Genomic DNA, 15,742 nt, shown 5'->3' with positions numbered 1-15,742 from the left:
TGTGTGTGTGCTTATGTGTTTCTGTTTGTGTGCTCTCAGTATTTTTTGTACGTTTTGTCTATTGGTTTTCATTTTCGTTTGCTGCCGACGCTGCGGCGACTTCGACGGCGGCGTCGGCGCTTCTAATGCCCGATCGCGATAGACAGAGAGAGAGCGACAGAGAGAGCGAAAGGTGGAGCGAGTGGGGCCGGGGGAGTCCACGCCTGCGCCAACAGCGACGCCGGCAGTGGCAGTGGCAGCGGCAGCAGCAGCGTTTGGTGGCTGCTGCTTTCTTTCGCTCGCTTACTCCTTTTCAAAAATTTCATTTCACTTTATTTCGTTCGCATGTACGCACGTTGGCCGCGGAGCAACATCTCCCCGAAACAAACCCGAAACAAAAAAAAAAACAACAAATAAATAACACAGCAACAACGCGGCAGCAGCCGTCGCACAGACGCGGAACTTGGCTCGAACTTTAGTTTAGTTTCAGATTCAGTTTCAGTTTCAGTTTCTGTTTCAGTTTCAGTGGAGTGGCCAATGGCCCAGTGGCCAAAGTGCGGCGGTATCGGGCGAAACGGTTAACGCTAACGGTTGACGGTTGACGGTTTACGGTTAACGGTTTACGGTTTATGGCTTACGGGTGACACCACCTAACGGTTAAGCACGGGCTGAAACCTTTTTTTTTACTGTTCTCAAAGTTGATGTGGTATTAAAAAAAACATCTCGATATATGTAAAGTATATAGGCAAGAATCGAAAGCCAAGAGTGGTATGTGCCCCTAGTTTCGACCCAAGACCCAGAATCTAAAGCGAAGAACCCCTGACTCCCTGACACCCTCACACACATACATACATATACACACACACACACACACACACATACATACATACACACAAACACCCACCCACACAGCCACAGTCTCATTTGAATCTCAGTCTCATTTCGAGGATCAGAAGAAAGAGGAGCAGCGACATCAATCGATTCAACCGATTCATTATGTTTATATATTTTTTTGGAGTGACTTAAGTTTTGGCAATGGACGCAGACTTCTTCTTCTAATCAAACGTTGGCGTGTCAGAGCTTCAAGCTTCAAGCTTTAAAATAAATATAAGAAGAAGAAGAAAAAGAAGAAGAAGAAGTTGATGGACAAATGGACAAATGGTTGTTGTGATCGGAAGTGTCTTCTGAAATGTGTTCGAAAATCGGTGTTTGCCCCGCCAAGATGGCCCCGCACTCTCTCGTCCTCCTCTGCCTGCCCACCTAGAATCCGCCCAGATGAATGCCCAGCAGCCGCTGGTCCTCGAGCCCAAGGCGAGTGTGGTTGCCTCTGGCGCTGCCTCCGCGGACCCGGAGGCGGCATGCAACACGGAAGCGGCGTCGGCGGCGGCGGCAGCTGGAGCTCTGGATGTGGCGGCGGCCTCCCAGCTGAACGGCGGCCACGAGGAGCAGCGGGTCAATGGCAACCACGGCTGCCGGCGAAACGACCGCGAGGATCATCCGGAGCAGGACGACCCCGAGCAGCTTAAGGAGGTGGCCAACAAGCTGACCATCATCAAGACGCCGCTGAACAAGACGCTGCTCAAGAAGTGCACCAGCAACGGCAGCCTGCAACTGCCGCACAGCAACAATGGCAACAGCAACAACAACAGTAATAACAGCAGCAACAACAGCAGCAACAGCAGCAGCAGCCGGAACAACAATAGCAACGATGTGGAAGGCGCCTGTGATTCCGGTTTGCAAAGCGGAAGTAGCAATGAACAAGAACCGTTTGCGAACGATCGGCACCACCACATCTACCACCACCACCACCACCACTACCACCACCACCTTGGCGGCGGCGGCAGCGGTGGCGAGAAGAACGAGGCGAGCGGGGATGTGGCGTCCTCGTCCTGCGCGGATGTGGCGCTGGTCAAGGAGGAGCCCGCCGCGCGGGATCACGACAATCACCTGGAATCGGGGGCAGATGCAGCAGCAGCAGGAGCCGAGTGTGCAACCGGAGGAGCTACGCCTTCGACGGGAGCAACAGGAGCAGCGGGAGCAACCACAACGTGCAGCCCCAGCAAGTGCAACAAGTGCAATGCGCACAACAACAACAGCAACTGCAATAATAACAATAACAACAATACCATCAGCAACAACAACAACAACAACAGCAATACAAGCATCAATACCATCAACAACAACAACAACAATAACAATAACCATTACAACAATTACAATAACTATTATAAGAAAAAGTCTCGTATGCCGCCCATTTGCCGTTAGTATTGCATCCATCTATATACTCTATAGCTCCGTAAATCATACTTAATCATAAATACGTAAGAACACAGCCAGCCCAGTCAGCCCTACCAGCCCATCCACCCACCAGCCACCCACTAGCCACCCCCTGGTAACCCCTTGCCCCTGGCCCCTTACCACTTGCCACCTACCACTTGCCACTTCCATTACTTATGCTCTCCACTCTTACCAATCGAAATTTCAGTCGACAAAACCCAAAAAACAGAAAACAAAAGTGCACTAAACTAAACTGGAGCGACCGACAATTGGCCAAGAAAACAAGAAAATAAAGACTAAACTCCCCACCCCAAAAAAGCAACCCCACCACCCCAAAAGCACCCACCCGAATAGCACCCACTGGAATGCCTTCTGCCACTGCCACTGGCTATCTGCCACGCAGAGGACAGACGCAGTCTAGATGCTTCCCGAACGAGTCACAATAATACCAAAAATCCAAAAGAACACTAAACCCAAACCCAAATCAAAACCAAGAGCAAAGTCAAATGAAAAAGCGAGAAACCCACAACCAAAAACACACACAAGCAAATGCAAAAACAAAAACAAAAACAAAATCAAAAACAAAATCAAAATCAAAAACCAATTGAGAAACAACATCGGCAAAACAAGAAAATCAGCAACCATCGGCAAAGAAGAGAATTTTTTGTTTTTATCCAAATTTGAACAATCGGCAAAGACAAGAAAAAACGAAATTATGACATCCATAGGTAAATTTGTGACTATATCCCAACCAAAATCAAAAACAAAAACACCACACTAACACTAGACGTTTACTATAGAAGAGGTCCACGCAGATTCATCCGATCGCGAGGTTCACTTGGCGGGCGGATGTCCCAATCCCCCCCAAGTTTTCCTCTCGACAACCGCTTTCCACACTCCCCCCAGAGCACAGTTATACTCGTACCAATTTATCTAACCAGTTAATAAAATAGTGTCTTCTGAGATGGAGAACTTGTCAATGGGACAAGTTACTAAAGTTGTACTAACGAACAATGCATTTTACATAATAAAATATTGGAATATATTACATATAAGTTATTATATTTGGGAGTAAGACCCCCATCAGTATGAAAGTATTGAAATTAGCTCTAAGCTTTAACCAATTGCATACAGCAGCTCTCTATTGCCACCGAAATAAAACCCCCCACCACCACACCCTTCATCCTTTCTCCAAACTTTCTACCCGTTCTCGCTCGTTCTGATTGGATCTCACTTCGATCGAGATTGAATTAGCCAAGGGGTAAGATGCATCCTGCATCCGGGAGATTGGGGAGCAGGTACCGCAGACACTGCAGATACCGCGCCACCTAGATATATCTGCTCCCCATATGTCCGCGCGTATCTGAACTCTAGTGTGTATTCAGTTGCGTGTGCAAGGCGGCTCCACGCGCCCACGCACACAGCGCCGCAAAGATATAGACGCAGAGAGCACGCATGCCTTTGTTGTTTAGAATAATCTTGCGCTTGATAATGAAAATAGGTCAAATTTTAGAAGCACACACACACACGCACACACACACGACGACATGCCTCGTTGTCGTCGTCGCAGCCGAGTCGCCGCACGAGAGAACTTTTTGGGGCCCGAAGCTAAATGGTACGGTTTATGGTATGGTTCTCGGCGCCGCTGTGCGTGTGTGTGTGTGTGTGTGTGAGAGAGAGTGCGTGCGTGGGGAGATCGCCTCTGGATAGAAAGAGAAAGGGGGAGTTTGAGTGGCCAGGGACTGGAAACGGTCGGGGGTGGGGGTTATGGGTAGCCGATACCCAGGCTTCGGATTCCGATTCCAATTCCGATTCCCATTCGAACGGGAAATGGAAGATGGAAAAGTCGTTGCTGGGCCAACGCACCAAGTGACCAAATCGGTCAAAGAGAGACGGAGATATTGAAGGGAATCGAGGGAGAGAGGGGTGTCGAGGTGATATAGAATAGAGTGAGCGATCGAAAGTTCAACTGTTACAACTGCAGAGAAAAAAATGTTGGGAACCGCAAAGTACATCTCTCACTGAAAAGCCCGTAAATCGGATAATAATGGTGATACATCCAACTAATAAACCATTTTGGGGAGATCCCCATCCAAAAAGCTTAATTTACATTTTTTTAATTTAGGAAAAACTAATTTTGTTACATTTTGGGTTTTTGGTAAGATCAAAAAATCGAAAGTTTGAAAACAAAAATTGTTCTTCTCTGAATTGGAGATTTGTTATATATGGAAAAACTGGCATAAAAAAGTTATCCGAATGGAAATATATTGAATTTTACTGATCTTATTATCAAAACACTAGCTGAACTCCAATAAAATATAAGATTGAAAAGAAGGGATATTCCGCGACAAAGACCATAACACGGCCAATAACTGGGATATATCAAAATGACTTAAAATTTTTAATTCGTTAATTTCACACCAAAAATGCAAATTTTATATTTTAATTAAACTGTTATAAATGCAAAAATAAAAATATTTGCTTCTTAGTAGCGGGAAAAAAAGAAAAACGATACCCGAATGAAAATATGTTGAATTTGTAAAATTCTATGATCAAATTCCTAACAATACTCCAATACAATAGTGGAAAAGGATTAAATTGATTTTGTTTGCAGAAATACAAAATACAAAAAATATACAACTAAAATTTGAACCGTATTCGCTCTGTGCACCGAATTCCTGTGCCTTGCAACACACATTAAGCATTGTAATCTGCGGATTGCTAGATCGCTAGATCGCTAGAAGCTCCAGAAGGCACGAGAGCTTTGACCCACCAAGAGCTTTGACCCACCGAGAGCTTTGACCCACCGAGAGCTTTGACCCATTTTGGGAAGGAGTTCTGGAGTTCTCCTCTGGGGATCCAAAGCGAGCCCGCTGATCGATGAAGCTCTGCAATTAACCGAATTAACTGAGTTAACCGAATTCCTCGCCTCTTCTGCGATCAAATCTTCAGCTGGCCAACAACCAGTTGGTTGGTTGGTTGGCCACAAGCTCGCTGGCCGCTTCTTTCTGTTTCTTTTGGCCGCTTCTGCTTTGCGGAGGGGAAGTAAATGCAAATCGCTCGGCTATTTGTTTATACTCCATCAAGCATCAGCCGCAGACGCAACAACAAAATTCGGAAAGAAAATAAGCTTCCGCAACAAATTTATGCGAACTTATGTATATATGCAAAGCATGGATTCGATCCGATCCGATCTGTCTGAGAATTTCTCAAGCTTGCTGCGGCGATTCGCACGGGGGGTAATTGGGGGAGTTAAGCCAACGATATAGGCCTAAATTTAAGTGTGTGTTTAGTGATAAGTGGGATAAAAATATTAAATATATGAAAACCAAGGGGAGGAAGTGCGGGAAGCAAATGTTCTATGGGTACCACATTGTCCACTGTGTATCCACTCGATGCTGGCCACCAACTAACCGGGATCCTCGGGATCCGTTCCCTCTTCTCTTCTCCTCCCAACAGGAATTATGACACTGAGCCGTGGCCCGTACAGCGAGCTCGATAAAATGAGCCTTTTTCAAGACCTCAAACTCAAACGGCGCAAAATCGATTCGCGATGCAGCAGTGACGGCGAGTCCATCGCGGACACGTCCACCTCGTCGCCGGACCTGCTGGCGCCCATGTCGCCGAAGCTCTGCGACAGCGGCTCCTCGGCGGGCTCCTCCCTGCCCCTGCCCCTCCCCCTGCCCCTGCCGCTGCCCATGGCGCTGCCCCTGCCACTCGGCCTGCCGCTCCCGATGGCGCTGCCCCTGGCGGCGGCGTCCTCCTCGGCGGCGGCGGTCACCGTCTCGCTGGCGGCGGTCGTGGCGGCGGTGGCCGAGACGGGGGCACTGGCGGCACTGCGGTGACCTCGGTGGCCTCGGGAGCGGGACCCTGCGTCTCCACATCCTCGACGACGGCGGCGGCGGCCACCTCGTCGACGCCCTCGCTCTCCTCCTCCTCCGGCTCATCTGCCTCCTCGGCGTCGTCCTCCTCCTCGCTGTCCTCCTCCAGCAACGCGGCCACCTCGCCCAGCGCCGGAGCCTCCTCCACGGCCACCTGTCCCGCCAGCACCACCACCAGTGGAAACGGAAACGGAGGAGGAGCAGGAAGTGCCGGCAAGGGAGGAAGCATCAAACAAGAGCAGACGGAGATTCACTCCTCGAGCAGCGCGATCTCGGCGGCCGCCGCCTCAACGGTGATGTCCCCGCCGCCAGCGGAGCCTCCGCGCTCCAGTCCATCCACGCCCGACGTTCCCGGCGGCGGAGGAGCGCCAGCGGGAGTGGGATCAGCGGGAGCGGGATCGGGATCATCAGGAGCAAACGCAATCAGTGAACACCAAAACAACGGCAACGGAAGCGGGAACGGAAGTGGCAACGGAAGTGGCAACGGAAGTGGCAACGGAAGTGGCAGCGGCAGCGGAAGCGGAGGAAGCAGCCGCGCCTCGCCCGACTCGCTGGAGGAGAAGCCCTCGACCACGACGACGACGGGTGCCCGGAGCACGGGAGCCACCACCACGACCACGCCCACGGCCACGCCCACGAACGGAGTGCTGTCCTCCGGAGGAGCGATGAGCAGCGGGGCCAAGCTGAGCGAGGCGGGCATGAGCGTGATCCGCTCCGTGAAGGAGGAGCGGCTGCTCAGCGTGTCCAGCAAGATGCTGGCCTTCCACCAGCAGCGCGAGCAGGAGACCAAAGCAGCGGCGGCAGCGGCAGCAGCGGCGGCAGCAGCAGCAGCGGGACATGTGACAGTGCTGGTGACGCCGTCGCGGATCAAGTCGGAGCCTCCGCCGCCCGCCTCGCCCTCCTCCACGTCCAGCAACCAGAGAGATCGGGATCGGGATCGGGAAAGGGAGCGGGAAAGAGACAGGGATCGAGATCGGGATAGAGATAGAGATGCGGAGCGGGAGAGGGAGCAGTCGATCAGCTCCTCCCAACAGCACCTCAGCCGCGTCTCCGCCAGCCCGCCCGCCCAGCTCTCGAGCTCCCACGGCGGCGGAATGGGCACCACCATCGTCCAGACGCACCACCTCCACCAGCAACTCACGCAGCCACTCACCCTGCGCAAGAGCAGCCCGCCCACGGAGCACCTGCTCAGCCAGTCCATGCAGCACCTCACGCAGCAGCAGCAGCTGCACATCCACCACCTGCTCGGCCAGCAGCAGCAGCAGCAACAGCAGCAACAGCAGCAACAACAGCAACAGCAGCAGCAGCAGCAGCAACACTCGCCGCACTCGCTGGTGCGCGTGAAGAAGGAGCCGAGCGTGGGTCAGCGGCACCTCTCGCCGCACCACCAGCAGCAGCAGCAGCAGTCGGCGCACCTGCAGCACCACCACCAGCAGCAGCAGCAGCAGCAGCAGCACCTCCACCAGCAGCACCAACAGCAGCAGCAACACCTGCAGCAGCAGCAGCAGCAACCGCAGGCACTCGCGCTCATGCACCCCGCCTCGCTGGCGCTGAGGAACAGCAACCGGGACGCGGCCATCCTGTTCCGCGTGAAGAGCGAGGTGCACCAGCAGGTGGCCGCGGGGCTGCCCCACCTGATGCAGTCCGCCGGCGGGGCGGCGGCGGCGGCGGCGGCAGCGGTGGCCGCCCAGCGGATGGTCTGCTTCAGCAACGCGCGCATCAACGGAGTGAAGCCGGAGGTGATCGGCGGCCCGCTGGGCAACCTGCGGCCCGTAGGCGTCGGCGTGGGTGCCGGGAATGGGGGCGGGGCCGGTGGAGGAGTCGGATCCGTGCAGTGCCCCTCGCCGCACCCCTCCTCCTCGTCCTCCTCCTCGCAGCTGTCGCCGCAGACGCCCTCGCAGACGCCGCCCCGCGGCACGCCCACCGTCATCATGGGCGAGAGCTGCGGGGTGCGCACCATGGTCTGGGGCTACGAGCCCCCGCCGCCCTCGGTGGGCCAGCACCCGCAGCAGCAGCAGCAGCAGCAGCAACAGCCGCAGCAGCAGCAGCAGTCGCCGCACCACCAGTCGCAGCAGCAGCAGCAGCAGCAGCAGCAGCAGCAGCAACAGCAGCAGCAGCAGCAGCAACACTGCCTGTCGTCGCCCTCCGCGGGATCGCTGACTCCCTCCTCCTCCGGCGGCGGGTCGACCCAGGGAGCGGTGGCGCCGCAGAACAACGAGGAGGCCGCCCAGCTGCTGCTCTCCTTGGGGCAGACGCGCATCCAGGACATGCGCGCCCGGCCACACCCCTTCCGCACCCCGCACGCCCTCAACATGGAGCGGCTCTGGGCGGGCGACTACTCGCAACTGCCGCCGGGGCAGCTGCAGGCGCTCAACCTCAGCGCGCAGCAGCAGCAGTGGGGCAGCGGCGGCGCGACGGGCGGACTGGGACTGGGCGGGGTCGGAGGACGCGGATTGGAGGCGCCGCACGAGCCGACCGACGAGGACGAGCAGCCGCTGGTGTGCATGATCTGCGAGGACAAGGCCACCGGGCTGCACTACGGCATCATCACGTGCGAGGGGTGAGTACTAATGCAGAGGGTTACCTTCAGTAAGCCACTAGAGTTGCCACCACTAGAGGTTCCCAGAAGTTTATAGAGGTTCCCAGAGGTTCCTAGAGGTTCCTAGAGGTTCCTAGAGATTCCTAGAGATTGCAAGAGATTGGTAGAGATTCTTATAAAGATTTTAACCTGAAATAAGTGTGCATTAATTGGTGAAACTTCTGGTCAGGCTCACCCATGTCCGACAGCATTCGATTTTCGAGGTCACCCTTTTCGAGGTCACCTTTTTCTTCTCCCAACTCAGAATAGATAGATTCCAATAAAACACTAAAGTTGCAGGGAGAAGCGTATCTAGATTTCCACTTGCTAAAAACGTCCAGTTCAGGATAAACGAGTTGGCACTTGCACCTGGAGGAATCATATCATATCATATCTAGTCTAGATTGTGGAGATACCTGGGCAATAAATACGGCAACACATAATTACGTAGGTTCATTAGAACTTTTTAGAGTATGTCGAAAAGGAAAGTTCCAGCTCAAGATCAAACATTCTGAACACAGAGAGAAGAACGTAGAACAAGGAACGTAGTTCCTCATAGGATTCGGTTAGCCAATTACCACTATCCAATCCCAGCTAATCCTCTGGCCTTCTGCTCCTCTGATCCGCCAGATGCAAGGGCTTCTTCAAGCGGACGGTGCAGAACCGACGCGTCTACACCTGCGTGGCGGACGGCACCTGCGAGATAACCAAAGCACAGCGCAACCGTTGTCAGTATTGTCGATTTAAGAAGTGCATCGAGCAGGGCATGGTGCTGCAAGGTGAGTGTTCCTCCTCCTCCTCCTAACCATAGTCCATCATCCACCTCTCAACTCCCGATTCCCATCTTCCATCTCCCATCTGTTCGCAGCCGTTCGCGAGGATCGCATGCCCGGCGGTCGCAACAGCGGCGCCGTCTACAACTTGTACAAGGTGAAGTACAAGAAGCACAAGAAGACCAACCAGAAGCAGCAGCAGCAGCAGCAGCAACAGCAGCAGCAGCAGCAACACCAGCAACAGCAGCAGCAGCAGCAGGCCCAACAGCAACACCAGCAGCAGCTGCACTCGCCGCTGCACCACCACCACCACCAGAGCCACCAGGGCCACCAGCCGCTGCACGGCCAGCAGCACCTTCACCCGCAGCTGTCGCCGCACCACCTGCTCTCGCCGCAGCAGCAGCAACTGGCCGCCGCAGTGGCGGTGGCCGCGCAGCAGCAGCACCAGCAGCAGCAGCAGCAGCAGCAAGCGAAGCTGATGGACATGAAGCCCATGTTCCTGGGGCCCGTCCTCAAGCCGGAGCTCCTGCAGGCGCCGCCGATGCACAGTCCGGCGCAGCAGCAGCAGCAGCAACAGCAGCAGCAATCGTCGCCGCACCTCGCACTCAGCTCCCCGCACCAGCAGCAGCAGCAGCAACAGCAGCAACAGCAGCAGCAGCACCAGAACCACCAGCAGCCAGGAGGAGGAGGAGGAGGCGGGCAGGAGGGCAGGGGGGCGGGAGAGCGAGATGGCCGAGATGGACGAGATGGGCGAGATGGACGAGATGGGCGGGGGCGGCACAGCTGCCGCCGCACTTGGTGAACGGGACGATCCTGAAGACGGCGCTGACCAACCCGAGCGAGATCGTGCACCTGCGCCACCGCCTGGACTCGGCGGTGAGCTCCTCGAAGGACCGGCAGATCTCGTACGAGCACGCGCTGGCGATGATCCAGACGCTGATCGACTGCGACGCCATGGAGGACATCGCGACGCTGCCGCACTTCAGCGAGTTCCTGGAGGACAAGTCCGAGATCAGCGAGAAGCTGTGCAACATCGGCGACTCGATCGTGCACAAACTGGTCTCGTGGACGAAGAAGCTGCCCTTCTACCTGGAGATCCCCGTCGAGATCCACACCAAGCTGCTCACGGACAAGTGGCACGAGATCCTCATCCTGACCACGGCCGCCTACCAGGCGCTCCACGGCAAGCGGCGCTCCGAAGGGCAGCAGGTGGCCAGCAGGCACGGCTCGCCGGCGGCCACGCCCACTCCCGTGGGAACGGGCGGCATGGGGATCGGGATCGGATCGGGATCGGGATCGCCGGCGCAGCCGCTGCACAAGGACGACCCGGAGTTCGTGAGCGAGGTGAACTCGCACCTGAGCACCCTGCAGACCTGCCTCACCACGCTGATGGGCCAGCCCATTGCGATGGAGCAGCTGAAGCTGGACGTCGGCCACATGGTGGACAAGATGACCCAGATCACGATCATGTTCCGGCGCATCAAGCTCAAGATGGAGGAGTACGTCTGCCTGAAGGTCTACATACTGCTGAACAAAGGTACGTGGCTTCGATCTATCCAATGTTCCATTCCATTCAATTCAATTCCATTCCGTTCCGTTCCATGCCATTCCGTTCCATTTCGTTCTGCTGTGTTCCGTTCCGATGCGTTCCGTACCGTTTGTAAATCCAGCAGAAGTGGAACTGGAGAGCATCCAGGAGCGGTACGTCCAGGTGCTGCGCTCCTACCTGCAGAACTCCTCGCCGCAGAATCCGCAGGCGCGGCTCAGCGAGCTCCTCTCGCACATCCCGGAGGTGAGTGTTCCCACTTCACACTGTTCCCACTAGATCTGGGATAAGGGATAAGGGATCCTACTCACGATTAAACCCTTCTCCTTGCAGATCCAGGCCGCGGCGAGTCTGCTGCTTGAGAGCAAGATGTTCTATGTGCCCTTCGTGCTCAACTCGGCGAGCATAAGGTAGCAGATGCTTGAGCACGGCCTGCTGCCCACCGCCCACCACCACCAGCCGGAGACGCCGCCAGGTTCCGATACCGCCTCCGCCTCCGCCCCCGCTCCCGCTTCCGCTCCCGTTCCCGCTGCCACCCAGCAGCAGCAGCTGCAGCAGGAGCGCCGCCGGAGCAGGCAGCTGCAGCACCAGTTGCTGCGCGACCTGCCCAAGATCAAGCTCGAGATCGGGCTGCAGCGCAGGCCGGAGGAGGAGCAGCATCCGCATCCGCACCCGCACCCGCAGCTAGAAGGAGGCCCAGAGGCAAAGGAGGAGCAGTCGCTGGAGCAGGAGCAGGAGCAGGCGGAGCGATCCTCGTCCATTCTGAAGAGTTCCCTGCTGAGCGGAGCGGCGGCCACTCTGGCCACCTTGACGGCGGCCGCCGAGCAGATAGCCCGCTCCTCTTCCAGCGGCGACACGGCCAGGGACTACAGCAGCGGCGGCGGCAGCAGCAGCAGCAACAGCAGCAGCAGTAACAGCAGCAACACCAACAACAACAACAGCTGCAGCAACAGCAACACTGGCAGGACAGCAAGAGGAGGCAGTTCGGCCGGCGGCAGGATGGGCAGCAGCAACAGTTTAGAAGAGAGCAAAAGACTTGAGCATCAACAACAACAACAACAGCAGCAACCATATACATCAATACTACACACGGCCTTAATGTCACAGCGATCGATGCCTGCGGCGGCGACACTAGTGGCAGCGGCAGCATCAGCAGCAACAGCAACATCTGCAGCCGCAACAGCAGCAGCAACAGCAACAGCGACAGCAACACAGGCGGCAACCACGTCGCCCACGCCTGCGCATGTGCTGAAAACAGCGGTGACCTTGGCCACCCTAAGCGAGATCGCAACTGCCCGCCAGCAGCAGCAGCAGCAGCAGCAGCAACAGCAGCAGCAGTTGCAGGCGTTGCAGCAGCAACAGCAACAGAAACTGCCCAGGAGGATAATTAACTTTGGCACTGCCACCAAGCAACTGGGAGCGGGACTGGGAGTGGGAGCGGGAGCGGGAGGAGGACCAGGAGCTGGACCAGCAGCAGGAGCTACCACTGCAAGTGCAACTGCAACAGCAGCAGCAACTGCAGCAACAACAGCAACGCTTGGACGCAATCGCCAGCTGGGTCCGAATCCGGGTCAAGTGGCGAACGGTAAGCAGAAAGAATTGTGAGCCTTGTGTTTGCAATAACGTTTGTGAACCCCCCAACCACCCGACCACCACCCCACCCCCTTCCCTCCCCTCCCAATGGTGCCCAGCAGCAGCCAGGACGGTGCGTCTGCTCAACGGCAACTGTTGCGGCCGCTTGCAGGCGACAGCAGCAACAGAGATCGCCGGGGGCAGCAACAACAGCAGCAACAGCAACAACAGCAGCAACAACAGCAGCAACACGGTCAACACACAGACACAGACCGACGAGGAGTTGCTGGCAGTGCTAGCCAGAGCCATGCCCCCCCAGCAAGGAGCTGCTTTGCCATCAGCCACATCATCACCATCACCAAGCACAAGTTCATTAGCAACACGAGCAGCAGTTGCAGCAGCAATGCAGCAGCAGCAGCAGCAACAGCAACAAAGGACTGCCGTGTCGGCGACGCCAGCGACTGGAGGAGCGATGATAACGACGACGACGACACAATCACAATCACAAGCGACATTAGCACCACAACAACAGCAACAACCACTGCCACAACAGTTAAATACGAAAAGAACAACCACAGCAACAACAATAACAACAACACACAACAGCAACACCAACTTCAACTTCAACTTCAACAGCAACAATAACTATATGAATATGAACAATAATATTTACGATGCCACTGCCAGAGCGACTGCCTCTGCCACTGCCACTGCCTCTGACTCCGCCTCCGCTCCTGCCACAGCGGCAACAGCAGCAGCAGCAGCAACAGCAGCAGCAGCAGCAGGAGGAGCAGGAGCAACAACCACAGCCACGTCCACTGCCACGCCCCCGAGCCAGCGACCGCCCCCGCGCACACCCACAGCCACCTCAGCTTCTGTTACTGTAGTTGTGTTCAAAACAATGTTACCTGATGACTGAATTATTTTAGAATCGTACACGTAGAGCATGTTTTATTATGATTACCACTATGATTACCACTTACAATTTACGATTTACGATTACGATTACGATTATGATTACAATAACGAGTACGAGTGCGAGTGCGAGTACGAGTACGAGTACGAGTACGGGTACGGGAACGAGTACGAGTACGAGTACGAGAACGAGTATGAGTAGGCGTATGTCTGGATATCATTACCTATTAACTATTCATTAGTTACGGCTTATCGATTATTACTATTATAACTATTACTATTGCTACATGCATAATGTAGAGCCTAATTGATCTACCGTGTATTTTAGTTTGTCTAATTGTTGGATCCCTGTACTATATCCCGCACACATGAACACACCACACACCCGCTCACATTTGATCCTCGCCCCAAACAATCCAAATACAATCCACACACACCCACACACACAACCATAATCATAACCATACTTAGGAAGGATATTCACGTGCGAAGTTGAAACGTTTTAATCATGTAATTTTTTTTGAGTTCTCGCTGGAAGGAGACGTTCGAGACGGAGGATAAGCAGCAGCAGCGCAGCAGCAGCAGCAGCAGAGATTCGGAGTGTTAAACGAGTAGGATATTGAGTATATAGCGAGTACGTAGCAAGTATGTAACGAGTATGTAATGAGTATGTAATGTTTACGTAGCCACAATGCCACACACAGCTATAGGAAGCATTTAGGATGCGTGCATATGTCAGTTATCTATTTTTTTTTTTTTTAACTAAAATCTATGTAAATTATAGGCTCATACACACACACACACACACATACATACACACATACATATATAAATACCGTGTAGCGAGAGAGGGAGCAGGAGCAGGAGCAGGCGAAGAAGACGAGATGGGATGTTCGATCCACCCACACAAGGTATAAATAGTAGAGACCAAGTAGCTAGCTTAGTGAGCATCCGTTTTGGGGCAGAGAAGGAGTAGAGCAATTTGTCGGCGAGAAGGGGTGGTGGGTTAAGCGGAAACGGAAATGAAAAAACGGAGAGGTAGACGAAAATGGAAGCTGAACTGCCAGAGAGGAATCACACACATAAAGCATTAAAATAACTTCGCTCGCAACTCTTGCAAAATTATACTGTTAGATACTATTAGTTATCGATCCCAAAATCCCTAAGCCCTACACCCTACACACACGCATACACACAAACACACTATACCTAAGTTAAGAATGCATAATCACATACTACACATAAATTACGCATAGGACATACAAACAAGAGGAAGTTTAAGGAGAAAAATGAAAGAGAAAAACAAAAACAAAAACAAAAAACAAAGATAAGAAAAGAATGAATTATTTTTTTTTGTGTAAGCCCGATTGCGCAACTGTATATCGTAATCGTGTTGTCGTCGCAGCCCCAAAACGCCTATCGCCCATGGCGGTATTGATGCCCGGATTGTTATCGATATCGTCGTACTACGTTTTATTTTGTAAATGTATTAATTTTGTTGATTTTTTTGCTGTCTGTATACATTTTTTTTTAACAACATTTTTGAATAAATGTAATTCTTGAAAATGTTTTTGGTTTGCTATCTGAATTTATACCCACTACCCCCGACTTTTTGTGCTTCAATCCTTTTCATTTCTTATTGGTTTGTATATAGTTCAGTGGATTCCTTGAGTTTTGTGAAGTTACTTAAACGTAGCTAGCCACTTTTGACACCTGAAACCTGACTTCTAAATGGTCTCTGGGGCATTTTCTTTGAAAGAAAGCTTAGAAAGATTATGGTAAAATCGCCCTGACTCTTCATTTCTACTCGATTTCTACTCGGTTCTTGTTTATCTACTTGGAAATTCCTGAGTGGCGCCACCTGCATTAGAGGCCCAAGAAAGTATGCACCGGAAATGGTTTTTTAAATCGGCTTGAAGGGAAATCAAAGGAGCCTCGTGTGAATAGCGAAACCCGATCGAAAGGTCCTCGATCCCCAGTCCTGTAACTCCAACCCTCCCAATTGCGGCTCTTTCAAATAAGTATTGAAAACTAGGGCTAAGAGGGGAAAACGCAAATAGAGAAAGTAAGCGAAAAAGAAATGAAAAATCGAAAACAATGTTATTCGAATAAAAAGCGAAGAACAGAAGATGAAAAATATGCAAGAGTCTGACATCAAATTGCCTTCAAAGTGTTATTTTCGATTTTTTTCCGTAGAAAGTTTTTTTACCAAGAAACGATG

The 15,742-nt window shown here is 53.3% G+C and overlaps 1 protein-coding gene across 1 annotated transcript; it reads left to right on the top strand.

Annotated features, from left to right (window-relative positions):
- Positions 1-285: 285 nt before the first annotated feature.
- LOC108097187 (hormone receptor 4) lies at positions 286-13,828 on the top strand. The gene is given in 10 exon segments (XM_043207401.1): positions 286-747; positions 915-2,239; positions 5,716-6,075; positions 6,078-8,697; positions 9,346-9,494; positions 9,584-10,187; positions 10,253-11,025; positions 11,159-11,280; positions 11,368-12,619; positions 12,729-13,828. Coding segments are annotated over 9 exon segments (7,662 nt in total). The 5' UTR covers positions 286-747; positions 915-1,254; the 3' UTR covers positions 13,526-13,828.
- The last annotated feature ends 1,914 nt before the right edge of the window (positions 13,829-15,742 follow it).

This window comes from Drosophila ficusphila, unplaced genomic scaffold (genome assembly GCF_018152265.1).
Source record: "Drosophila ficusphila isolate 14025-0441.05 unplaced genomic scaffold, ASM1815226v1 contig_198, whole genome shotgun sequence".
Taxonomy (NCBI): domain Eukaryota; kingdom Metazoa; phylum Arthropoda; class Insecta; order Diptera; family Drosophilidae; genus Drosophila; species Drosophila ficusphila.
The sequence above is the reverse complement of the archived record's forward strand: the minus strand, read 5'-3'. Positions and strand labels throughout refer to the sequence as shown.